This window comes from Dasypus novemcinctus, chromosome 8 (assembly GCF_030445035.2).
Source record: "Dasypus novemcinctus isolate mDasNov1 chromosome 8, mDasNov1.1.hap2, whole genome shotgun sequence".
NCBI classification, from domain to species: domain Eukaryota; kingdom Metazoa; phylum Chordata; class Mammalia; order Cingulata; family Dasypodidae; genus Dasypus; species Dasypus novemcinctus.
Window position 1 is genome coordinate 65521084 of NC_080680.1, and position 26127 is coordinate 65547210.

A 26127-nucleotide genomic window follows, 5' to 3' on the forward strand; every position below is an offset into this window, starting at 1 on the left:
AAACATGAATATTTAACTTCCTGATAAAAATATGACTATATTATGAATACATCAAAGTAGCAAATTAATTGATGGAATTCACCAGGTAAATAAGAAACAAATAATGTGGAATTTTATTATGCACATTTTTCAGTCACATAAAAACAACAGGTCACAATTAACAGATTGCAGAAGGCTATTATTATAAAAAATAATAACACCATAAATATTTGTATTAATATTAAATAATTCATATAAAAACTTTTTAGCACTCGTGGTTCCCAAGGTATTGTATGAGACCCAACATAATTAGCATCCATATATATTCTTTAACCAGTATAAATGAGGCATAATATATATTAATGTGAAATATTACATATCTTTTATAGTTAATGTCACAGATGTTTATATATGTGCATAATTTCATATATGAAGTTGGAGAATCACACAAATTTTCAAGATTTCTATTCTATCCAGGCCATAGGTTCTATCTTCAGATACCTGTTGAAAATGAGGCTTTTTCACACAGTGACTGCACTTTCAGATAACTTTACACATCATTCCTGAAACTTATTTTATACCTCAATAGCAAGAAATGGTTACTTTCAATGAACCTGTCATTTAAAATTTTTTTTACATTTTATACAATAAATATACTATAAATGAAAAATTTTCTAACTGAAAAGTAACCACAATATTATATTTTATATAATAGATAATATGTAATTATAGTATTTACATAGATTAAAATTTTGCTAATATATTACTATAAATTTCCAGAATTAGTCTAATAATTTAAATGAAATAATTTTATATCTAGAGTAATATTAATGACTACGATATTGAAACATTCATACATCATTGTGGCGAAAAGTTTGCTGGTATTGATAAAACACCATTTTAAAAACAAACAAACAGGATCTTTTTTTTAAAGGTGCCATCTTTAATTGTTTTTTAAAAAATAATATTAACTTTCTTTTTTTTGTTTTTTATTACTTTTAATCCCTCCCCTCTCAAGGTGTCTCCCTCCTCTCTCTGCTTGTTGTCTGTGTGTCTTCTTTAGGAAGCACTGGGAACGGAACCCAGGAGCTCCCACGTGGGAGGTGAATGCCCAACCGCTCCCATAAGATCTTATGAACACTTTAAAAAGAACTAAAATCAAATCCAGCAACAAACTATGAAATCCTTTATAAGCTCCCTTACTGACTATCTTAAAAAGTAAACTTTTAGAATAATATGAAAAAAGAAAATGTGTATTTACCCCATAAACTGTAGATTTTTGCTAAAAGAAATTGAGGCACCAAATTAACTAGATAGTTTTAACAGTTTTACATTTTCATGACAAAAAACCCCTTGTTTGGCAAGAAACAAATAATTCCCCCCTGCTGGGCCTCTGCTTTTTGAAGATGTATATTCCGGGGAAATGATGCTACAAGGAAGGTCACAAAAATGAAGTCACACTGAATTATTTTTACACTTATTGTTCAAATTCTAATTAGGATTCTGCACGTAGTAACTGAATATATTTTTTCAATTATCCTGGTCATAGGAAATGACACTGTGTAAAGATTAATCTGAGGTGAAGACAGAACTACCTTGGATTCTGTTTATTAAAGGAGTAGGCCTCACTTTTTTTAAAAAAAGTTAAAAGTGGCCTAAGATGACTAAAGTGTGAACTGTTGTGATTCCTCAGGGCCATCACTATCATTCTTTCACCTGTTAATCATACGGCCATTGTCCTCCAAAGCAGTTTGAATCACTCCGGCCGCCAAGTAAGAAACCCCAACTCACCAGGAAAGCCCATTCTCAATTTGCTGCAGGATCCCCGAGAAGAGACTCGAGTGTGTGCTCCTCGAAGCATTTACTGATCCTTCCCTCAGTCTTAGTATTTCGGGAACTCAAACCTTGTAGGTGCCCCCACCCTCGTGTCTCCTCCACGGCCCCTGGAAGGCGGGAGAGTTGGTGGGGCGGGAAGGCTAGGGAGCAAAAAGGCGGCCTCCAGAAAATAAGACCAGGGAACCGTTACCAATCACTTCCCCCGGGGCGAAAAAAAGAGTGCTCGAAATACACCTTAACCACGAGGTGGGGGCGGTCTACAGACTCCCACTCAGGAAATCCAGGAGTCGCTGAATTTGGAATTTCCCTTTTCGCCCTAGATTTTCAAGGGATTGAGGAGGTGTGGCAAGGGGCTCCGGGCTCAAGTCTTGTGAGCACTGCACCTCTGAGTAACTGTTACCCGAACGGGAAAAGGGAGAAAGAGGCCTCTCATTCCCGGCCACCTCCTCGCCTCGTCTGGAAGATGACTTATCTCTGTACTAGATCACACCAAACAAAACCATCGAAGCGCTGATTCCGCCCCAGAGAGGGCCTTCCCTACCTGGTCTTCCAGGATGCGGCTGCTGCCCGCTACGCTGGCTCCTCACTAGCATCAGCAGCAGGGCCGCCGCGGCCTGCAGACCCGGTGCTGCCCACTCCCCCGTGCGCCGCTCGAACTGCACCACGAAAGTTCTCGCTCGCGGCGGGCAGCCGCACGCGCGCCGAATCCGGACAGTCACCAAGAACCTGCGCACCATGCTCTGGACGCCACCGCAGCCGGGCTCCGCCACCGACGCACAGCCTTTTCGCCGCCGAGGTAGGCAGCACCGCCCCCGCCCCCAGACTGCAGACGGGAGCCCGCGCACCGCCCCTCGCCCACCCCCCCCAACCCCCCCGCCCCCCACCTCCCCCACCCCCCTCAATCCCCCCCCCCGCTCCGGCGCGCGCTCGCGCTCCCTCGATTGCTCTCAGAACCGTTCAGCTCCCGGCGCGCGCGGGAGAGGCCGGCGGAGGAGCCGGGGGAGGGGCGCGCGCGCGCGGGCCTCTCGCGCCTTGGGCTCCTCTCTCTCCTCCCACCCGGCCTTTTCCCGCCCTATCCGCGTCCCCCCCGCCCCCCCCAGCCCTCAGCAACCCTCAGCGTGGACGCCCCACGCGGTGACAGTCCGAGGGCCTCAAGCCCCAACGCGTCGCCGGCAGCCCCGCCTCTCTCCACATCCTGACACGCCTCTACCAGGAACCTCCGCGCTCCGGCGGGGTCTGGTCCTCCTCGGGTCCCCGCTGCCCCGTGCCCCCTTCCTTTATTCCTCACGCCCCTCGCCGAGGGTCTTCCATTTCTCCAAAGCGGATTATTTAAAAAGAGAAAGAGAAAGAAAGAAAAGCGAGGTCACCTCATTGCGCTATCCGCCAATCAGGAAGCTGGATGTCAGTTTTGAAAGAAATGGCCGCTATGCTCCACTTCTAGATTTGGAAAACGAACGAAATTAAGGGAACCCGCTGCACGCAGCCGACGCGACCTCTGGACACTGCGTGGCGCTGGCGCTGCTGAAGCTGCGGGCCCCGCGCGGGATCAGGTAGGTGGAGTCGAGGCGCGAGTGCGCGGCTGGGTCGCGGCGCGTCTTTTCCTCCGAGCTCCGCACGCTCCCCAGGGCGCGGGCTGAGCCGAGAGTTGAACCCCATTCATAGAGGCATTTTTATTATTTTCGGTTTTAACCTTCACGACCCAGCGGAGCATCTGGGCGCTTCTTCCTCTTTCCTCCCCTCGCCGCGCTCCCCCCCCGGGGCCGCACCCCTGCTCCGCGGGTCTCCCGGCGTTTGCCGGTGGCGGCCTCGCTCGCGCGTCTCCCGCGAGCAGCGGTCCGCAGCCTCTTCTCCCCTCCCCTCCGCCCCGCACCCCGGCACCCTTTCCGCTCGCCGCCTGTTACCTCAGCGCGAGCCTTCTCCCCTCGCTTCCCCTTACCTTCCCCCCAGTCCCCATCACTGATCCTTTCTTTCTGGACCCCCTCATCACCCCCCACCCTCCCCGCCCCCGCCACGGTCCACTCGGAACAGGAAAAGCGGGGGAAGGAAAGGAAGCAGCAGCATAAAGGAAGGGTGAGTTGAGGACACGGAGGCGGCCCAAGGACACGGAGGAGCCCGGTTCCCGAGCGCAGCCGCGCGGGGCCCGGCTCTCGGGGCCTGAGATCCGACGCGGGCCCGCCGGCTCGCCGAAGACGGGAAGTCGAGCCCAGGACGCCGCTTTCAGCCGGGCCGCGCTGGCCGGGTGCCCCAGCGTCCCGGGCTTGCTGTCAGTCAAGGTCTGTCCCCAGCCACGCAGGCTGGAGTCGCGGCCTGGCTGCCCGGCCGTGTGGGAGACGATGCGGGATAGGCCCAGCCCGGGAGCCTGGAAACGTGGCCCGCCGCGCAGCCGCTTCCCCTGCGGGTGCCGGGCCTAGTGGCCTAGCTGCAGACGTAGAGCCGCAGCGTCAGAGTTAACAGGGCCTTAGAGATCAGACATCGCGGAGCCCCTCACTTGATAGAGGAGGAAACCGAGCCCAGGATTGTTCAAGCCACCTGCCTAAGGTCGTGCTGGGGAGAGACCGGGCCGAGCGCCTGGCTGCTTCCCTCTTCCCCATCCCCCACCCCATCCCCAGGCCTGAACATCTGTTCAAACTTTGGACAGAAGAAAGGGCGGGTTCGATGAAGTGAGACATAGGGATCTCTTAAATAGTGACTCTGAATATCTATCTAGATGTTTGCAAATGCACTTCTCTGGAAAGATTCCCTCAGAATTTCCCGAGTCAGTGTTCTGTGCGGGGTATCATTGCGATCCGCTCTGCCTAGAATGAATGGTCTTTCTCATTCTTTTCAGGGGTAATTCTTTCATTTTCATCTCAGATATAGCCGTTCAGAGAAGCTTCGCCTGTCAGGCTCCATCACATCACCGTGTTCACGTTCATTTCCCTAACAGCACCTAGCATACAGAAATTATCTTTATTATGTATTGGTTCATTTGTTTACTTGTTACCTACCTACCCACAGCAGGATGCAAGCTCCATGGGAGCTGGATCCTGCTCTCTCTTGCTGTGCACCGATGTCACTCCCCACCCCCAAACCCTCAGAGAAGAGATGGACTAGTAAAAACATAAAATAATTAGGGCATTTGGTTCTATAGACAATAGAAGCGGGGCATTGGGGGGGAACGTAGTTCAGAGAAAACATCCTGGTGGAAAGGTGCTGCCTGGTGCTGGGATAGCATCATTTAAGGTCCCTGGAGGAATGGAGGAGAAGGGTTGCCTGCAGACAGAGTGATTAGCTGTGGCAATAAACTGTGGTGGCGGTAAACACATCTCTTGAGATTTTTATTCCATCATGCTTGTGGAGTCTGTTGAGCCTCAGTTTCTCAGCCAAATTTAAACTCAGGGATCTGTCGGTATTGATTGGGCCTGTGTAAGCTTAACTCAGAACTATTCTTCACATGTACTTGTTCTGGGAATTAGAGGACTCACCCACTTCTGAGAAAAGCTTTTTGAGTAAGAGCATGAGTGTACAGTAAGCTCTCTATGAATGTAACCTTTAAAATTTAAACTTTTTTTTTCTTTTTTTAAACAAATATTTATTGAGTGCCTACTGTATACCAGCTACTGCGCTAAGCTCTGGCATGATTCCTATCACCCTAGAGTCCATGCACTAGTGCAGATTAAAATGTAGACTTTTAAATTCCCATTTGGTTTTTACCTGCTGCCTAATACCTGTTCTCTGTGAGTTGTGGTATGTAGGGGAATTCTATCTAATTTTAATATTGGTCTAAGCAAAATGCAATTAGGAAGATGAATCTCTAGCAAAACTATTAATATGTAGTATTCTTAAGAAAATGACTTTTGCCTGTTTGCTCCTTAAAATAAATTGTGATGAAAAACTAAGAAGTATTATATGTATGCACTATCTGTTGGTCACCCTTGCAGACACAAAATCAATGCATTTCAGAGCTTCTTTCTGCACTCTTGCATTGGCTAATATTAAATGACAGTCAATTGTCTAGTTTTTGAATAGAGAAAAATTGCTGTTTTGGATAAGCAAATTCATCCCACAGGCAGAGACAGGAAAGAGCATCTTATGGAATATCTCTTGTCTTGTGCTCCACACCCAACATACCACACCACACCCCAGAACACTAATGCCTCAGGTAACTATACATATAGAGCATTTTTTAATTAGAGAAGTTGTGGGTTTATGAAACAATCATGCATAAAATACAGGATTCACATATAACATCCTATTAGTAACACCTTGCCTTTCATTGGTGTGGAATATTTGTTACAATTGATGATAGCACATTTTAGTTATTGTACTATTAACAGTAGTCCATGGTTTAACATAGGTTTCACTCTTTGTGTAGTATAGTTCCCTGGATTAAAAAAAAATTATTCTGCTACCATATATACAATCTAACATTTTCCCTTTTCAATCACATTCAGATATATCTATTTCAATGTTGTTAATTACATTCACAGAATTATCAAAATGCTGTGAGAAACCTCCTGACGTTACATGTGCTCACATTCAAACTCCCAAAGCCATGATAAAAGATATCATGAACAATATAAAAAAACAAGCAATAGTGGATGAAAATATTTGTACATATATGGCAAAGATTAATTTCCAGAATATATAAATACATAAATCAATAAAAATATAATCCAGTAGAAAAATGAGCAAATAAATTAAAAGGCAGTTTATAGTAGGGGATATACAAATCATCCAAAAATAAATGAAAAGATGCTCTATTTCACTCATTAATAAAGAAATGTAAATAGACAATGACATGTATCTATAAATGTGCCAAAAATAAAAAAGAGTGATAAGGTTGGCAAAAGTGTCAGGAAACAATCACTCTTATGATTGTGACTTGGTACAACCATTTTGGAAGACAACTTTACTGTATCTATCAAAATTATATGTATGTTTATGTGCCCTTTGAATCAGTAATTCCACTCCTATAATTTTTGTATATGTAAATACAGTAATATATGTGTGGAAAGATATATACTATATGTATAGTATATGTGCTATACTATATATAGTATATATGGAAAACATTCATTTTATATACATATGAAGATATGTGTATTCTGCGCAATTCCACTTCTGTAACTCATGTAAGTATGGAAATTTTATATATATATATATATATACACAAATGCATATAAGTATGGGAAATTTTATATATAGAGAGAAAGGTGTACCACGAGATTCAGCAATTCATGCCTATAAATTGCTACAGAAAACTCTTACAAGCATTCAAAAGTTTCTTTATAGCATTGTGTGGTGTAGTATAAAACAGGAAGAAAGAAAATGAAACAATTTACATGTTTGTTAATAGGACACGGTGTTTAAACACATTAGAGCTCATTTATAAAATACAAAACTTTGTAGCCATAAAAAAATGAAGGCTGTTTTTTCGTGGTGGCAACGGAAGTTGCCAGAGATCTGTTGCTAATTGAAGAAAGCAAGTTGTAGAACAGTATATTCCCATTTGTGTTTTACAAATGTTTGTGTTGGGGGAGGGGTGTTTATATGTACCTATATTTTTGGGAAGTTAAAAAAATTATTAGTAGCTACTCCTGATAATGGGAATTTGGGGCAGGGAAGTATAAGGAGATTTTTACTTAATACTTTTTGCCATCTGAGCAAGAATTAATAAAGTAACAATCATAGAAATTTGGGGCTCCAAACCTAGAGCTTTTAATTCTGTAGACCTGGAGTTGGTCAGTAAATTTGAATTTTAAAGTATATCCATAGGAAATACTGACACAGAGCTAGGACTGAGAACTACTTCCTAATATATTGGCGTCAAATGACTGCTGGGGCCAACACCATCATTGTATAGTAAAATAATTACTGGGGACAACCATAAAATGAAGTCATTCAGTTTTTCCTTAGAAAGAGGATAATATTAAATCCTTCTGTGATGGTATTTAATGGATCATAAGGTACCACGAAATCCTGGAGTAAGCCCCTACATGATAATTCTAAATATCAAAGGCAGACCAGAGATTAGAGAGTAGCGAGGGGATGAAAAATAATATTTCACGCAAAGTTTATATTTTATGACTCTTATGGGGCATGCTGACAAGGGATACAAGGGACAGGGAAGGCACTGCTGTACCCTAAGAAAAGTGGTCGAGCTTAGGTAGTCATTTGGCATACATCTTTCAAACATATCCTTTAGAAGAAATCTCCAAGAGTTCACGATAACCTGCTGGCCATTATGGGTTTGTGAACAGGATAAATTGCTTATGGTGTTATGATTATTTTCATAAAAACAGTATAAAACATGTCATAGCATAAAATGAAATTATTTAGTACATTATTTGCAACTATCTTAATTATTAATACTGAGAGAAGAGAGTAACTTGAAAAGCAATGGCTAATCCTTACATGTTTGGTTTGGGACTACATTGAAAACTATTCGTTACCTATTTATTATTCACAGTTTAGTTCCTAGTTGTCTGGTACAGTAGAAAGTGGAGTTTTCAAGGAGACCCAGGTTTCAGCTAAGGCCAGGAGATGGAGCAATTAGTAAAAGGGGAGAAAGTAAAAGAGAATTTGTTTAAAATGGGAATGGAGGCCGGGGCATCACATAAGAAAAGGTTCAAAGGAAGTTGGTCCAGCCACATTATAATGGAAAATATTCAAATGAAAGGCTAGATGAATAAAGATTCTGCATTTTTGGGAGGAGGCCAAATATGATAGAGAAACGAGACATCTAATTACTGTAATTGGTATTAGAGTTTTGACCTGAACTCTGGTGTAACATTTTCTGTGTTAGCACTGACTCCATATACTTATGGGAGATCTACTGCCACAGGCTTCAGAGTTGGAAGGGAAATAAGTGTTTGGGGTTCCTTTGTCAACTTCCAACATAATATAGATAGTTGCGAGGTACTCAGTATCATCTTAATATATCTCTTGTAGTTCTTTTTTCAGCAAACTCTTTGTTTTATGATTTCAAACTTCAAATCAAAGTTGGGTGCTCATTTTTTACATACAAATTGATTTATATTGCCATGATTAATATATAATCCATGACAGTTTTCTATTATTTCATTAGCAGGATTTGTTGCAAAGCAAACTTTCCTTTTTATAGAATAGGGATGATATGTGAACATTATCAAATTTCTGTAAGTGGAAATTCTTTTCTTATGTAAGGAATGATTTTAAAATCTTCTGAGTAGGGGATTCAAGAGACAAGAAAGGAGTAATCCCATTGTGATAACTGAAATTGAGAAAAGTTTTATAAAAAACCAAGATAGGGAATGAACATACTCCTAAGATTTTAGGCCCAGAAATATTTCACATATCCCCTCAGCATGTAGACCAGACTCTATTAGTGTTTTTTTAAATTTAATTTTTGTTGAAAATTTGTCTGCTACATAACAGCACCATTCTGCACCTCCTATTCCTTTTGTTGCTTTCTTTTCATCTCATTCTCTGCTGACGTGTACTGGCATGCACTGGCATGGCTAACATGTATATACTTAGATGACACAAACCTCTTGACTAACCAGTTGGTTCCTATTATCACTCAGGCAAGATTTAAGAACCTAAAGTTTCAAAGATTCCAGTGGAAACCAACCAGAAAGTGCAAGACACTTTTCCCTTTGGAATGTTTAATCCAAGAGGGCTGTTCAAAGAAAGTTACTGTGCCCCTAATGATTTCTTCTATATATTTAAGCATTCTCTTGCCTTTCCACCTTTTGTTCTTCCTAATTTCTCCAAACTTTTCTCTTGGTTCTAACATCTACAGCAACCTCAGGTCAGAAACCCTTGTTATATACTCACATTTCCCCTTCCCTTTTTTTTCTTCAGAACACTTACATTAATTTGTAAATACCAACTTCATCATTATTTTGTAACTTTATTGAATTTACTTGTTCAGCTCACTTTAAGAAACCAATTATTCTAGTAGTATTTACTGGCATGAGAAAACTGTAAAAGCAACAGGAAAAGTCAGAGGTAAGATGAAATGAGAAAGACCTTAAAACTTAAACTATTTGTTTTGTATGGGCACATTTTTCTGTCACAGTTCCTACAAACTTGTCTTTCAGTTGTTTTTCATTTAACTGGTGGAGGTGGTGCTTATGAACACTTCCCCACCCCCACCCCAAGGCTCCAGAACTTAAAAATATGTCTGTCTTCACTCTTCTGTTCTCCTGTTCATTTCTCTCTGTATCTTTCCTTGGGTCATATCATGGCAAGATGATTACAAATAAAATATAAGACCATTACTAAGTTTACAATAAAACCATAAAAGTATATAACTTTAGTGATGGAAGACACTTTAGAAAAAATGTTGTCCAACTTCCACATTTTATAGATGAGGAAAATTTAGGCTACTTAAAGTTACGTGACTTAGTAGGTAATACATTGAGTTAACTGAAGAATCAACATGGAAATAAGGCTTTCTGTCTTCCAATGTCCTAGTTTCTCTTTTCTCAATTTCTCTTTTCTTCCCTGGGACTAGAAATAAAACAGGAGGAGCTATTGAAAGTATTGAGGTTTGCTCTGTCAATTGAATTTTAAAATTAAAGTTTTATTTCATTAAATGTGTATATAACCCTTTACATATGTGTACCTGTACATATATACATACATATATGTTATATACAGGCACACATTTGTAGTTTTGAAATTGAGCATTGTTACATGACACCAATCTAAGAATTATTCAAGTTTTCACTAAATAACTAAATTGTTAGTTTCTGTTGTTAAGGAAACCTAGTAATATCTCCGAGGATTTAGTAATGAGTAGCTGTTGACAGAAACAAGAAAACGGACCTTACTGTACTTTTACAACTTTAGCTTTTACATTTGCCTTAGAAGGTAGCCCACAAGAGTGCTTCAATTGATGACTTTTGTTGTTTTTGCAGATCTCTATTTCTACTTGTTTTTCTGGTAGAGTGGCAATGTATTGCACACTGGAAATATTATACCCTATCATAAAAATGATTAACCTCTGGTAAAGCATAAAAGGAAACTGAAATAGTTTGTAAATTGAAATAACTAAATAATTTATTTAGAGGGTAAAATAAATCTCTATTATTACATATTACCTCATATACAGCTTGTTTGTTTTGTAATATTTCCCATAAATGAAGGACAATATAGTGCCCCACTGTAAATTGTAAATAAGTGAAATTACTTCTATTTGCTAAAGGTCAGTTACCTAGCTGAATTATTTGGTCCTGGACACTATACTGTTTACCTAATACAGAAATCAAATATCATACAATCATTTCTACATACACATTGTGCCAAAACTCTTAGAGATTTTATGAATCTTGAACTCTCCTTTTAAATCTGTTTCATTCCTTAGTTCTGAAATTGCTAATTTTAGCCATTAGAGCACAGGAAATGTGAAACTCATTTTGCTTGGCTAGTAAATCACCCTTGTTTTTTCATCTACCTGTTCAGCTGAAAAAGGAAAAATAAGAATGAGGCCAGGTAGGCAGATGTGGCTCAAGTGATTGAGCTCCCGCCTAACACATGCTTCCTAAAAAAAAGGTGAGCACACAACAAACAGACACAGCAAATGCAAACAGTGAGGGGGTGGGGAGAAAGAAATAAAACAAATCTTAAAAAATGAATGAGGGAAGTAGATGTGGCTCAAGTGATTGGGCTTCTGCCTACCATATGGGAGGACCCAGGTTCAATCCCTGGGACCTCCTAATGAAAAAGAAGTGAGAGCATGCCTCCGTGGCAAGCCAGTGCCTGCGTGGTGGGCTGAGTGCCCATATGGCGAGCCAGTGCCTGTGCAAGTGAGTAGCACAGCAAGATAATGATTCAACAACAACAAAAAAGAGATGGAAGGGGAAAGTCAAGGTGAAGTACAGCAGAAACCAGGAACTGAGGTGGCGCAGCTTAAAGGGAACCTCTCTCCACATCAGAGGTCCCCAGGATTGAATCCCAGTGAATCCTAGGGGAGAAAAAATAAGAGAAGACCAAAAGAAAAAGAGATACAGAAGATCACACAGCAAATAGACACACAGACAGCAAAAATGGGGAGGGGAGATAGGGGAGGGGGGAAAGAAATAAATCTTTAAAAAAAGAATGAGGCCAAATGAATAGAGTATTGGATTTCTGAATTTATTTCACTTCCAGATCTTGGAATAAAGGTCAGGTAGTAGGATTTGTACAAATCATGGTAATATTTTAGACTTAGATACAAAGATTAACATGTATATTTAACTTTTTGTAATTTCATAATGTAGCCAGAAGCAGGTCTCATGTATATAGTAGCTATATTTATCTGCAAGTATCCCCCAAAGTGAAATCTTTAACAAATTTAACATAAAAACTTATGTGCTGCAGAAAAAACCCAGCCAAACCTGTCTGCTAGGTAGCTTTGAAAACTTGAGTTAAATTTTACATGGCATTAATAACTTACTGTTACAGTGCAAATGGGTGGTAATTTATTTCTAATGATATTTTGGTTTTCTTTTATATATCAAAAAATCTCATAAAAAGAATGCATATGGTACTATGGGATTCACAACGAGAGTTTCTTATTTTAGTTTCCCTTAATTTCAGGTTGTCATTAGGAAAGACTCCACAATTTCTTTAAAGGAGAGATGAAATCACATATATTTCAAATATATTTCAAGGGGGAAACAGTCTTCATCTCTCAGCCCTATGCAACTAGCAAATTTGAGTATCTTGGAACTTAAGAAGTAGAGCACAAAATAATATGGGATTTTATAATAAAAAAGATTTGAAATTTACTTCTTTTGTGCAGAATGGTCCTAGTGTAAAACAATATAAACTTTAAAAATATTGTTCTTGTAGCCAATAATGACTGAATTCTTAAATGATAGCTGAAATAGCATTTTCTATCCTTGTATCTTAATTTGAAAATTCCATATCTCTCTGTTTCTGTTAGCTTTGTTCAAAAAGTATTTTTTTTAGGTGTTTCTTCTAAGGGGCTATTTTTCATATTGTAGACATTAAAATTAGGTTTAGGGAGTTGATGTGGCTCAAGTGGTTGAGTGCCAACTTCCCACATGGTAGGTCTTGGGTTCTATTCCTAGTGCCTCCTAAAAACAAAAGCAAATGAATGAAAAAACCAACTCAGAGGGGCCCAATGTGGCTCAGTGGTTGAGCGCCAGCTTCTGCAGTATGAGGCCTGGGTTCAATCCCAGGCTGGTACTTCAAAAAATAAAAAAAGAGAGATTTAAAATCATCAGCTTATATTTATGATATTGTACTAGATGTATAGAAGAAAAAGATCCTGAAAAAGGAGATCCTTGTTAGTTTCATTCTCTTTTTTTTTCATTGACTTGATATGATTTTGAAGGAGAGGATGATGCAGTGATAGAAAAAATTTAAAAACTTTAGTGTCAGATGGTGACTGCGTGACCATCAACTATCTTGTGACGTTTGCCAAATTACTCAACATTTCTCTGCCTCATTGTATTCATCTGGGTAACATTCTTATTTCTCAGGTTTGCTTTAAATGTTAAAGGAACAAATATATTTTAAAGCATTCCTGGCATAAGTTATGTTTAATAAAGTCGGCATCTTTTTTTTTTTCTGGTAAGTTATGCTCAGATTCTTAACTAAGCTTCCCCACCAATATATTAATTGGGGGGGGGGGGGGGGAGGCATAAGGAATTAATGGAGAAGCAAAGAGTTGTATTTTTAGCACAAAGGAACCTTATAAATATCTATTCTCAAATTATCTGTTCCCTCTCCCCTCTTTTATATTTATATATGGTAGATCAGACATTTAGAAACAGTGTTTTAATCATATGCTTAAACGTTCTGTGTTATATGTAATAGGTTTTATAAATTGTGGTTCATGTCAGTCACCAATATTTACAGAGAGAGAGAAGTGAAGCCCTTCAGGTCATTAACATTTCTCAGGAGTTAATGGCAAGTCAATGAATATACATATTTTAAACTGAACCGAATTACCCATATCTTGGATTTTGATCTCTATTATTTATTCTTACTAAAGCAGTGAGGTTATCAGTTGTTCCAATGCTATAATGAAACAAGCAAAACTGAAAATTAAATACCAAAGCTGTGCACCTTTCCTTTGTTCAGCAGATGTTAAAAAAACAAATCCCACGAGCTATCATATTTTCAACAGTTTTATTCTAACCTACTCTTTCAACAACCCTTAAAGAAATATCCTGAGATAAATTTACTGGATAAGTATATCGATCCTCTATAAGACAGAATATTTAATAGTTTGACCCTCCGAAACATTCTTGCAAAGGAAACAGTTAGAAACTTTAACAAAGAAATAAATAGGTTAAGAGGTGTTGGCACTTGAACTTGCCACTCTGTGCCAAGGCTTCCTTACTTTGAGAGCCAGTAGTTCTTCCTCATTTCTTTACAGAGGATCATGGGTTACTTTGTTATTTAAAGTCTCCCAGTTATATAAACTGTTACTGAAAAAAACAATTCCGAAGTACCAAATATTGTGGAACCTTTTCAAATGGCTAGGGGGCTTGGATTATTTCCATATCCTACCCAATGTAGAAGCAAACCATTACAGTTAACAGTCACAGTTGCTCCAGATAGACGCCTCCACTTCATTTCGTGCGCCGTTGTACTCCGGGTGCTACTTGACGCTGGTGGGAATCTCCTTCACAGAAAGAGAACAAGAGCAAGCACCTTTCTGAGAGCTATCCTGCACCATCCTGATTCAGGGGATTTTAAGACTACGCGGGCAAATGCGTTGTCATTCTCACCTCCTTTTCCTCCTGGATTGTCCAGCTGAACTGGGTGCAAGTCCCCAGGGCTTCCAGAGCATGATTTTGCACAGGACTTGGAGTGTACCACACCACGCATAAAGCCTTGCATACCTGCTGGAGTCCACCGTGACCCTTATTAGTTAATGTCTAGGGCTCAGTCTTCAGGTTTTCCCGCGTAGCCCCCAGGGTCTTATGACCTCAGTGGGGTTCAGAGGGGGCTCCTCCAGCGTCAGCTTAGTGGGGGCGAACTCATTCTGCTGGCTCCACTCACCCAAATGCTAATTACCACCACATCCATTCCACCCCCAGCAACTTCAGTGTGAATATTCGCAGGCACCCGGGGCGTTTGCGGACTTCTTCAGGAACCACTGCATTTCAGAAAACCCTGAAAAGCAGAAGACACCTAGGAACTCACACCTCGTTCCTAACTCTGCTGGAAATTCATGCACCTCACCTCTCTTCATTCGGTTTCACGGTGAGTGTCTTGGGCTGGAACCAGCAAAAAACATATGAACTTATTCTGGTCTGCTTCTCCTTCCTCTAGAGAGTCGGGTAGCCGGGGAAGGCTTGCAGGCTTTCCGCCGCTCCACGTTTGCAGCCTTCATTGAACTAGGAAGGGGTTCAATTGGTAGGGGTAGGGAACCGGGGAGAGAAAAGAAAAGTCGTGGGCGGCTTCGTACGCCAGAGGTCAGTCCCCTGCGGCCGCGCGCAGATACTGGACGACCTCGTGGTAGCCCCGCTCCTCAGCCAGGTCCACGGGCAGGCGACCCCAGGCGTCGCGCACGTCCAGCTGCGCCCCAGCCCTGTGCAACTCCAGCACCGTGTCCAGGAAGCCCTCCCGGGCAGCGTCGTGCACGGGTCGGGTGAAGGTGGCGGGGTCGGCGCAGTTGGGGTCCGCGCCGTGGAGCAGCAGCAGCTCGGCCACGCGGGCATTGCCCATCATCATGACCTGCAGGGGAGAGCAGAGCCATCAGGAGGCTGGCCAGAGTGGAGGGAGGAGCCGTGGGCGTGCAGCAAGATAGAGACTGGGCGCCAGTCTCCGGACCGGGGTGGGGTGCGGCCATTTTAAAGAAATAGCTATTTATGAAATATTCCACAATGCAGAGGCATATACAAGCCTCATGTCTGGTTACTCTTCATTTGTTGTATCAATCCCTTCCCCGCTTACGGTTTTTACTTAATTCAGGTTGGATTCCATTTTATTCTCCAAACATTCGGAAACGAGAGAGCTGAGATAAAGTGCTCATCGTCCAACAGGAAAAAGAGATATTCTCGATTTCCACTGGAACATGGAAATTACTTTGTTAAATGACTTGTGGGTGGGAGTTAGGATTTAAAGTCTTTTATCATCTTGAGTTATTTCCCTTACAGACCCTTCCCCATATTCCAGATCTAAAAATATTTATTAGGCAAACAATTGGTAATTTTTAGAAGTTGGAGTATTTTTTTAAAGAAGAAAATAAACTATTTTTTTTAAAAAAGGTTTGTTTTGTTTAGTTTTCATAGCAAATACCCTGCTAATATTAACTGTACATATGTATCTGTACTCATAAATGGATTATAGTCTGATGGTTTGAGTCAAAATTGGAGATAGAGGGGATAAACGAAATGAAGTTATTTATAGTTTTAAAAGATGAAAACAAATGGTTTTAAATAAAGCTAACCATTTTTAATGGCATTAATATAAATAATGCTAAAATTTAGGGTGTAGTATATTTAATGTAAAATAACCACTGTTCGCTTTGTACAATTTTGCTAGGATTTTATAATGTTAAAAAGTAAATATTTTGTTGTTAAAGAGCTTGGATGTTAGCAGTCAAATCTGAATAATGCATAGCTTAGGGAAAAAAAAGTTTTAGAGGATTAATTCCAAAGCATCCATTTGTGTACATGTATGTTATGCAAGCATTTATTTTAAGTGAACAGTAAAGCAATCTTTGATAACTAGACATTCCAAAATGGAGATATTTGTTCTAGGTCTATATGCTTTAAAATGTACCATGTAATTGAAAGTATACTTCTAGTTTTTTGTTTCATAAACATTAGAAACATTCATTTCCTCCCTTCAAAACCATGATATACTTTATCAGTTCTATTGGTGATGTAAAGGGGATTTTATATATATAGAAGAGAAAAAAGTGTTCTTCATATATCATAAAATGGTGAATTAAAGCTATAACAAGAAAACTTGTTTTTACAATTAATATATTTGAAGTTTCAAAGGAACACTTTACACTATTTTTTTGGCCTTTAAACTATCCTTCATTTGTTATACCACTTTTCTAAGAATTGCTATGTATTCAAAAGGAATGAACTAATATATATATTTTTAAAAACTACAGTGTCAATAAGATTCCTTAATAATAACTTAGTTCTGGAAGGTAATGGTGAAGTGAATACTAAACATGAACCATAATAGTCAACAGTAAAGCACAAAAGCACTTGGATTTTAAAGAAATTTAAAAATATTAGTACTAATTAAAGTGGAATTAATAAACATTGAATAAATGTATTTTAATAATTGAGACTATTTATGAAGACACTTTGCCATTTAAAAAGGACATAACAGTTACTTGTAATCCAAGCACTCAGGATGATAATTAAACAACAAATTTATGGAAGCATAATTTTTTGTTATGCAACACCCAAGAGGCTCTGCTAACATGAAATGAAAGAAATTAAGCACTGTGGACGAAGAATCCTGTGTCGTTCCTTTGTATTCAATTCGTCTCTGTAAGGAAAGTAAACAAAGGGTTTTGTATAGCGACTTAAAAGTAAATGGTGAAATTGTTTTTCATGCGCAATGATTTTGCAGAATTCCTTACATCCGACTCAGACCGTGGAACTTTTCATTTACTTGTCTTTATCGTTGAAGGTAGACAAACAAAACAAAACGGTCTTCCTTTCTAAATGACGCCTTTTCCTACTCTCCTTCCCCATTGAATCTATCCCTTCCATCTTTGATCACGAGATGGCAGAGGAACTGTGTGGATATTTTTTCCACCATTAGAAAGAGAACTAAACTGAAGTTATGGGTTTTTCAATTCTTTCTTTAAGATTTTCGCTGGATGAAAACCTGCTTTACGCCGGGGTTTCACACCTCCAGCAAGAGACACACAGCTGCTCAAGGTCTGCCTCGGTGACATCTCGGACCCATCCCGGCCCGCCGAGACCGCGCTCCCCGCGCGCGCCCCCTGCCGGCGCGGCCCCTGCCGGCGCGGCCGGGGGCCCCGGTACCTGGATCGGGCGCCTCCCGTAACAGTTGACGGCGTTGGGATCCGCGCCGGCTTCCAGAAGCTGCCTCACGGTCTCCACTTGACCCCGCGCCGCGGCGTTGGCCAGGCCCACGTCGTCGCCGCCACCACGGAGCATGCCCTTGTCCTCCTCGCGCATTCCGCAGCCCCCAGACGCAGCGCGACCCTGCGAATCCATCTCTGGCGGGAGCTTCGCGACACTCCTCTTTCTTCCCACCCCGCCCCGGGCGCTGTGCCCCCCAGCCCCCCGGAGAGCTAAGCTTCAGGCCCCTCGCGCCGTCCTCCTGCGCTTTGGGGCCCGTACAGGGGCTGGAAGGCTGGTGAATTTTTCCCCCTGGCGCCCAGGAACCAGCGGACGCGGCCGGTTCACTCTAGGGACAGGGCGCCCGCGCGGCCGCAGCTCAGCGCGAAGCGATTTGGGCGGCACAATGCGCGCGGTCCGCGGCGTCCTCGCCGCCTAGCCTCGCTCTGGCAGAGTGGGGAGCCCGCCGGGAATGAATTCCGCTCCCATCTGGGCCGCCGGCCGGCCTCTCCCCACCCCCTTAGGCTCCGCCCCCTGCCGGGCTGGCCGGCGTGGACCTGTCCGGCTGTGGTCGCCTGGAGGCCTGGCCCGCAGCCGATGACGTCAGAGCCGGCGGGGGCAAGGGCGGGGGCAGCCCGCCCAGCTTGTCCTGGGACGCATGCGCCAGAGGCTGGCCTGTCCAGTCGCCCTGGAAGGCGGGCCGTGCTGGTCACCGGGTGTCCAGCAAAGCCAGAGACTGTTTTTGGAAATGCTGGCCCACCGTACTCAGCATCTAATCCCCAGCAGGTGGAGCAGAGGACTTCTATTCCGTATCAGCCCAGAGCCAGCCGGTTTCACTTTGGAGACATTTCCTAGTTAGTCTCTCCCGTATAATCGAGTGACTGAGAGAAAGACATGTAAAATATCCCGTCTCTTTTAAGATGCCTTAAAGTGACAGCTCTGCACCTGTCGTGTAGGTTAAGTTCATCCTCAGGCAGTTCTTGTACTTCACAGTTTTCACATCTTGCATCAAACTTAGTAATTTCCTTTTGGGTGTGTCTTCATATTTGAATCAACCAACCAGAAAAACACGAAGAATCTTGAGAATCCTGTTTTGAGTGTATTTTTTTTTCTTTTCATCTTTCAATTATGGATATAATCTTTAAAAAAGAAAGGAAAATCAAAGAGTTCGAGATTGAGTGGCAAACTGGTACAGGAAAGGCTTGAAAAACATTTTTGTTTTTTAAGAATTTGTGATCTCATGTTCATGATATTTGTACAGTGTATCTTTGCTTGCGCTCTTACCTACTTAAGCCCACCTTGGCAAGTATTTGATTTTTATTTATCATGAGTAATAAAGTCAATTTATGTAGTAATAATTAAACATAATAAAACTGGGTGTGGTGCTTGGCCTGTCATTAAACAGGTGGAACCTGTCATTAAATCCTCTTCTGAAGATTTAAAGGCTGTTTTTCCCCCCTTTCTATTCTTCCTAGTGAGTTTGAATTAATATATTCATTGCTTTAAGGATTTAAAAAATTAAAGTTGATGCTACATTGAAATAGGAAGAGAATGACAAGTTATGGATCTGTTTCCTCAAAATTTTGGTGAAGAACTGCATGAGAATGAGTCTGTCTTAACTTGTTTTATAACTTTTTTAAATTTTTATTTTTTATCTTATTTTACTTTTTTTAAGATTTATTTATTTACTTATCACCCCCCCCCCCTGCTGTCTGCTCTCTGTGTCCATTTGTTGTGTGTTCTTCTGTGTCTGCTTGTCTTCTCTTTAGGTGGCACCAGGAAACAATCCTGGGACCTTCTGAAGTGGGAGAGAGGTGCTCAATCTCTTGTGCCACCTCAGCTCTCTGGTCTGCAGTCTTATTGTCTCTCCTCTGTGTCTCTTTTTGTTGCATCATCTTGCTGTGCCAGCTTGCCGCGTGGACTAGCAGTCTACATGGGCCAGTTCTCTGCTTGGGCCAGCTTGCCTTCACCAGTAGGCTCTGGGCTTTGAACCCTGGACCTTCTATATGGTAGATGGGAGCCCAATTGCTTGAGCTACATCGCTTCCCATGTTTTAATACTTTTTAAATAACTTTTAATACTTTTTTTTTTTTTGTTTCAGAATGCTGAAGAAGAGAAAGTCTTAAAGGGAGGCCATTGCTTGCTTACTCAAGCGTAAGAGACTTCACTACATGCTTCTTCTATCATGTTAGTTCTGACTGCCCCTCCCTCTAATCCCCTGTAGAATAAGAGCTCTTTTCAACTTAAGGACTGTGGGGCCCATGGAAGAGTTGGATAGAGCTGAAGATCTACTGTCTCCCAACAGGACTGAAATTCACCTGGATAGGGAAGGGAAGGAGATAGCGTTAATAGCATTTTTTCTCTCTCTCCACCCCACCCCTATTTCTTATTTTCACTTTCTTAATTCCTCTGCCTTTCACTCCTTTTTGAACTTCTGTTTTCATCTGGAAAAATGTTCCTTTTATATATTTTTTTATGGCAACACCATTGCTTGGTATGGCCAGAGAAATAGAAGACTGCTTTTTAATGAAAAGTATGGATAAACGGTTTTTGTCTGTTCTCAGGTGCCAGTTCCCATGCACAATGTATGGAAATATAGGCATGAGCAGACAGAACCTTTGGAATGGACAGTACTGGTTCTTTGCTAGTCATACTGAGGGACTGTCATCAGACTGATGATGGTGGTTGTGGGGGCAAATGAGCTCAGCCCAGAATAGCTTCATCAAAATAACCTAGCTACTCTGAGACTCAGCGCACAGCTAAAGGCAATTAGGCAGGTTGCTTTTCAAAGGAGTTGTGTTGGGGCCTTCCTTCTAATGAATTCAGCAATTGAATTTAGTTCAACAAAACTTATTTCAGATGTTCCATATTCTAGGACCTCACATTGAATAAGATATGGGTGCTAGCTTTCAAGGAGCTTTCACTAGTGACACTCAAAGCTAATAAATAGAAATGTGCAATGTAATGTGATAACTTTTTTTCAGAGATGTATTATAAGGTACTTTGGGAGCAAGGAAGAGTGGGATTTAACCCAAACTGGAGGAGCAGGGAAACTTTCTTAGAGGAAATGCAGCTGAAGAGGGTCTTAAAGGATTAGGCAGAAGTTAACTAATTCCTTTGCCTTCACTTTTGACCTTGGATTTCTTTGAAATTTAACCAAAAGATTAGGCAAAGTTACTCTGAGCCAATTTCTGAGCCATTTTCTTAAATGGTGGCCATGGCCAAAATGTCTGAAATAAACTATTTGGAGTTGATAAGGAAATGGAAGGTAATTATTGTTGTTGAAGAGGGGCTAGATAAAGAGTGGCAAGTAAGATAGGGAAAAGCTAATGAACTGACAGTCTTCCACAAGGCAGGGACGGGAGCTTCACTATGCGAGTTGATTGGAAAGGAACATTGGGCAGGGGGAATCTTGTCAGGGGCGTGCGCTCTTATTAGCACCACGGACAGCGCTTCCCTCGCACTTCTGGGTGGTCCTAACCCGTTCCACAGGGAATTCTAGCGGAAGCTTAAAACTGGATGTCGAAAGCACTTAACATCCTTGACATTTAAAGGAAAACATGTGAAGCTCAATGGACTTCTCAGCAAAACCAACCTGCTTCACCTGGCTTCTAAATATTATTGATTTGATTATCTAATATTGAAAAGAGAAGAAATCACACTGTCCTCTGTTCCCAGTGCTTTACAAGAACTATTTCATTTAACCTCTATGGGGTATGCATTAGTACTGTATCTCAATTTTACAGACAAGGTAATAGGATCAGAGAAGTTAAGAAATGTGCACAGTAACTATCATTGCTGGAGATGGGGTCTAACAGAGCCTCTACCCTTTACATTACATAATGTTTTTAGCAGCTGTCATTGTAGGCTTAACTGGAAAAAAGCAATAAACTGTCTTTTAATTATTTTTCAGTCAACATTGTGTTTTCCAGATGGCTCACCTCACAGCACACCCTTAATAGACTTCAAAGATGACATTTCACATGTAACACAATGGCACATTTGTCTCAGAAATAGAGTAAGATAATGAAATATTTTACCTCTCCCTGAAACCCAGATGTCTCCAGGATGAAACACAACCTGTTGTTTATGCTCTAAACATATTTAGGGGATGAGGCAGATGGGAACATAGTGGGGAACTGAAACTTGGAATTGTCACAGCAATGCTTGTTTAACAGCATGGAGAACTTGTAAGTGGGAAGAGAGAGAAAGTGGTGAATAGGTGAATTAGAGAATTTTTGAGAATAATGAAAGGGAATAAGTAGAATCAGTTCCAATTTTATACATAATGCAAATCAATATGATAATGATATTTACATTCCTAGTTGTGGGAATGCATACTGTAAAAGTGTGGCTAGAAAGAGTTGAATGGCTAAGAGAGGTAGTGACATGTCCTCATTTATTTGCTTTTTTTTTTCTTTCATCTGGTTGTATCTCTTCATTTCTACATGAGGAGAGAGGAAAATCAGGATAATTTTTGGGGATCTCTCAAAATACATATGACCTTTCTCCCCACCATGAAGCTTGATTCTCTCCATTTCATCAGTTGAGAATTTTTGCTTTAGAATCCCTGATATCTCCCTTTCTTCTTCCCTGTATGTTTCTTAAGCTTAATTGAATGGTGGACATAATTCATCATTTTAGTATATCCTTCAGTTTTTCCACATAACACTTTTCCCTTCTTTTAAAACCATTGTTAATAATTTACTTAAATAAGGATGAAAATAAAGTAAAAATATTTAAAATGGTCATTATCTCTTAAGTTCTTATGTCTGTTTTAATCTATAGGTTCTCCCCTTCTTTCTTTTATTTCTTTGCAGTTTATTTGTTGAAGAAACTGGGTCATTTGTCCTGTAGTTTTCTGAACTCTAGATTTTTCTCAATGCCTGTGAATGATGACATTTAATATATATTTCTCTGCCACCTGTATTTCTTGTAAATTATTTAGATCTAGTTGGATGTGATTCAGGTTTGAAAATTTTCTTCATTAACTGCTTGATTGCCCTCAGATATATATATGAAAGATAGGATAAATATTTTAAATTTATTTACAAATTTTCAAAATAATAAGTTGCAACCCTAGCCTTCTCCAAAGTTGTCTAAAGATTTAAAATTATTATTAAGAATTTATGGATTTAAACATCCTTGGTGCATTTTAATCCATGATAGCTATTATTTCTATTGAAGCTTGAACCCCATATTTTGACTATGGTAGGCTCTTGAAGTTAGTTCCTCCATCTTTTTTGACATGATCCCACTAGTTTTTGAGAGAATCTTTGCTTTTTGATATGACAATATGCCCTACACATTGAATAAACCATTTCACAAAGAGATGTTGGTTCTTTTTGTGTGGGAAATGGTATTTAGAGACCACAATCTGGGTCATGGGGGAGTTTAATACTACTGAGTTTTTCATTGTATTCCTAAGCCTTTATGTTTATATGTAAAACCAAATTAGTTTCTTAGGGCAGATAATTACACATATTTTCACTTACATTAATGTCCAAAGGACTGTTAAAAGTTGAATGTGTGGTTCTTTTGGTCCTTATCTATGCTAGTAAGGCCCTAAATCATTGCTACAACCAAAAATTATTCTAAAAAATAACAAAGTGCCTATAGGGTGACAGCCTCTTTGAAAAAAAAAATCACTAATTTAAAGGACACATGGATAAAGAGAAATTGGATCAAAGGGATGATTTGATTCTGAATTGAGAAATTTTCTGCCCCTAATAGTCATCCATCTCCCTCCTTTGGCTACCCTTTTCACTCTCCTCCCTACCAACTTGATTGTGACTGTGTTCTAGGCAATGCTGAACTTTTCAAATGTACACACTGTGATTCACACTGAAGTTCAGGCATACAATAGTTTATCTCATTTTATCAATTTTGTCCTCTCATTGAAGCTCATTCTTGAATAGAGTTATCATCTGTAGTTCAGTCTCAACAGGGTCCTTATTTTAAAAAAATCAGGCCAACCTTAGCTTGCATACCTCATAATATCAGAAATGTACAGCTCATTTATTCACCAGAAATTCCATAATAAACAACGTTCCTAAGTTATTAAATTAATTGATTCTGCTGCAATATCAGTGTATATTTATTTGTTATTCATAGGCATTTTTAAACAAAGGAAGCTTCTAAAGTTGAAGAGAATTTAATAGGCCATTGCATGCAAATGGATTTTGCCCCAGTAACCAAATTTCAGCTATTGCTGAAGTGACTTTGTGTTCAGGTTAGGTGTTTTGAATAACCCAGTAATATTGGACCCAGTAATTGTTTGTGAAATTAAGTTGGGTATCCAGATTTCTTTTTTTATGCTAGTACAAATATTAGGACCTAGTACATTTCACAACTGATATTATTGTAGACAAAACAATCAGGGGTCAGGTGAAAAAACTTCCTCAAAGTAGAGATGGTTTCTGGGAGCGGAATTTCTTGAAGGATAAGGTTAAAAGTCAAAGAATTCAGAATTTTAATTTTTACTAATTTTCTTTTGAAAGTTGTCATTTAATGTGAATCCTTAATTTGCTTTTTTCCTCAGAAATGCATGATCTCTGAAATATGCTTAATAATCTTTTATTATGACTAATTCATCTGTTTCCAATAAAGCATGCATTTTTTTCCTGGGCTTTTGAATTAAACTCACCCTACAGAATATAGTGAATTTTAATTTTAGAAGGCTTCTTTGTTAAAAAATGCACGTGCACACCTGCAAGATGTCTGTGTGTCTGTATTTCAGCAGAATCAATTGATTAAAAGATTTGATTACTCTCATATGCTGTAGATCTGGACCTATATTTAACTTCCATTTTCATGAACCATTGTGAATTGGAACCCCTATATTTTTTTCACATATGAAACTGTTACTCTTGTGTAGCCCTAAATGCATAGCACAGACACAATCAAATAATTAACTTTTGCAATGCTGATGAAAGTACATATTCAGAATTTAAAGTCCTTGAAAGAGTGGTCTAAACTTGCTATCACCATTTCAATTAATTCCTCAACTTTCTATCTGGCTTTCACCCAGAATCTGGATAACCAATTGGCAAGGTAATCAATGACTTTCTAGTTGATAGATCCAGTGATCTCGGGCTTCATCCCACTGCATTTTTTTTTCTGCAGTTTTGGGCCCAGATGACCTCTTTTATCTTGTTAATTTCACCATTCTTGCCTCTTCTGAAGCAATCTTCTCATATATTATAGATAAACATATATATGATGTAAATAATACAAACATGTTTATATCCTTATTAAAAATGTATAATTGTATTCTTACTCCACATTTAATTTTTTAATATTTTTAGCAACAATACTAAAATAATATCCTGAATTTTTAGCTGTCTATAAAATATTTACTCATCCATTCAAAAAATATTTAGCTCCTACTCAGAATCAGTGAACTGGAGATGCCCATTTGGGAGAGGGTGTTGTTAAGCAGGTTGTACAACTGGAGAGACTGGTGATTATGTATCCTCTGGATGAGGATCACGAGGTCACAAGCAGAGAGGTTGAGCTTGAGAAGTGGTAAAATATCCAGATGATGCTCAATGGCTGTTAGGGACATCTGATCCTAGTTTAGACTATTTTACACCAACAAATGTAAAAATGATATTTTCTGGCATAAATTTTAGCACGGAAGATTTATTTTTCTAGAGTAAGACTACTGTAAGCAATAGTATTTAATTCTAGGAATTCTGAAACTTTTCTAGCAACAAAATATTTGATAAATAGTTAATGTCACCTTTTTTCTCTCTTTAAATTTTCTTCATAGTTCTGAAATCACTTTCATATTTCCTTACATTATTAATGTTTTTAATTTTAAAAACTATAGAGTCAATGTTTTCTTATATTGTACGTAAAGACCATTTCCCAATAAATAAATGCAGTTCAAACTCAAACAGAAGAATTGACTGAAAACATTTCAGAAAACTTGTTAACAGCAATCCAAGAGAAGTCATTTGCCACATAACATCCCAAGAGGCAAGAGTCTCTCTAAAAATTTCTCTCTGTATTCATTCTTACCAAATGAAAAAAGTGAGCAAAATAATATTAATAGAAAATCACTTAGGAAAATGCCCTTTCTGAAGGAAGAAAACTTCAGAATGCTTTTTCTGTGTTGACTTATTCAATATATCTAATAGCCATTTGACAAATATATATTGAATGTCTATTATGTGCCAGGCAGGCTTTTAGGTACTTAAGTTATATAGGTGAAAAAATAGTCAATGAGCCCTGCCCTCATGGGACTTATGTTCTAATAGGGGCAACAATTTTTCTTGTGAAGTTAAAAATATTGCAGAAAAACACACTTAAA

The 26127-nt window shown here is 39.9% G+C and overlaps 1 protein-coding gene across 1 annotated transcript; it reads right to left on the reverse strand.

Annotated features, from left to right (window-relative positions):
• Positions 1–11898: 11898 nt before the first annotated feature.
• Positions 11899–18301, reverse strand: CDKN2B (cyclin dependent kinase inhibitor 2B). Its single transcript, XM_004456071.5, has 2 exons — positions 17772–18301; positions 11899–15483 (listed from the first exon to the last, which is right to left on the reverse strand). The coding sequence occupies exons 1-2, from the start codon at positions 17964–17966 to the stop codon at positions 15223–15225; spliced, it is 456 nt and encodes a 151-aa protein (XP_004456128.1). The 5' UTR covers positions 17967–18301; the 3' UTR covers positions 11899–15222.
• Positions 18302–26127: the final 7826 nt, after the last annotated feature.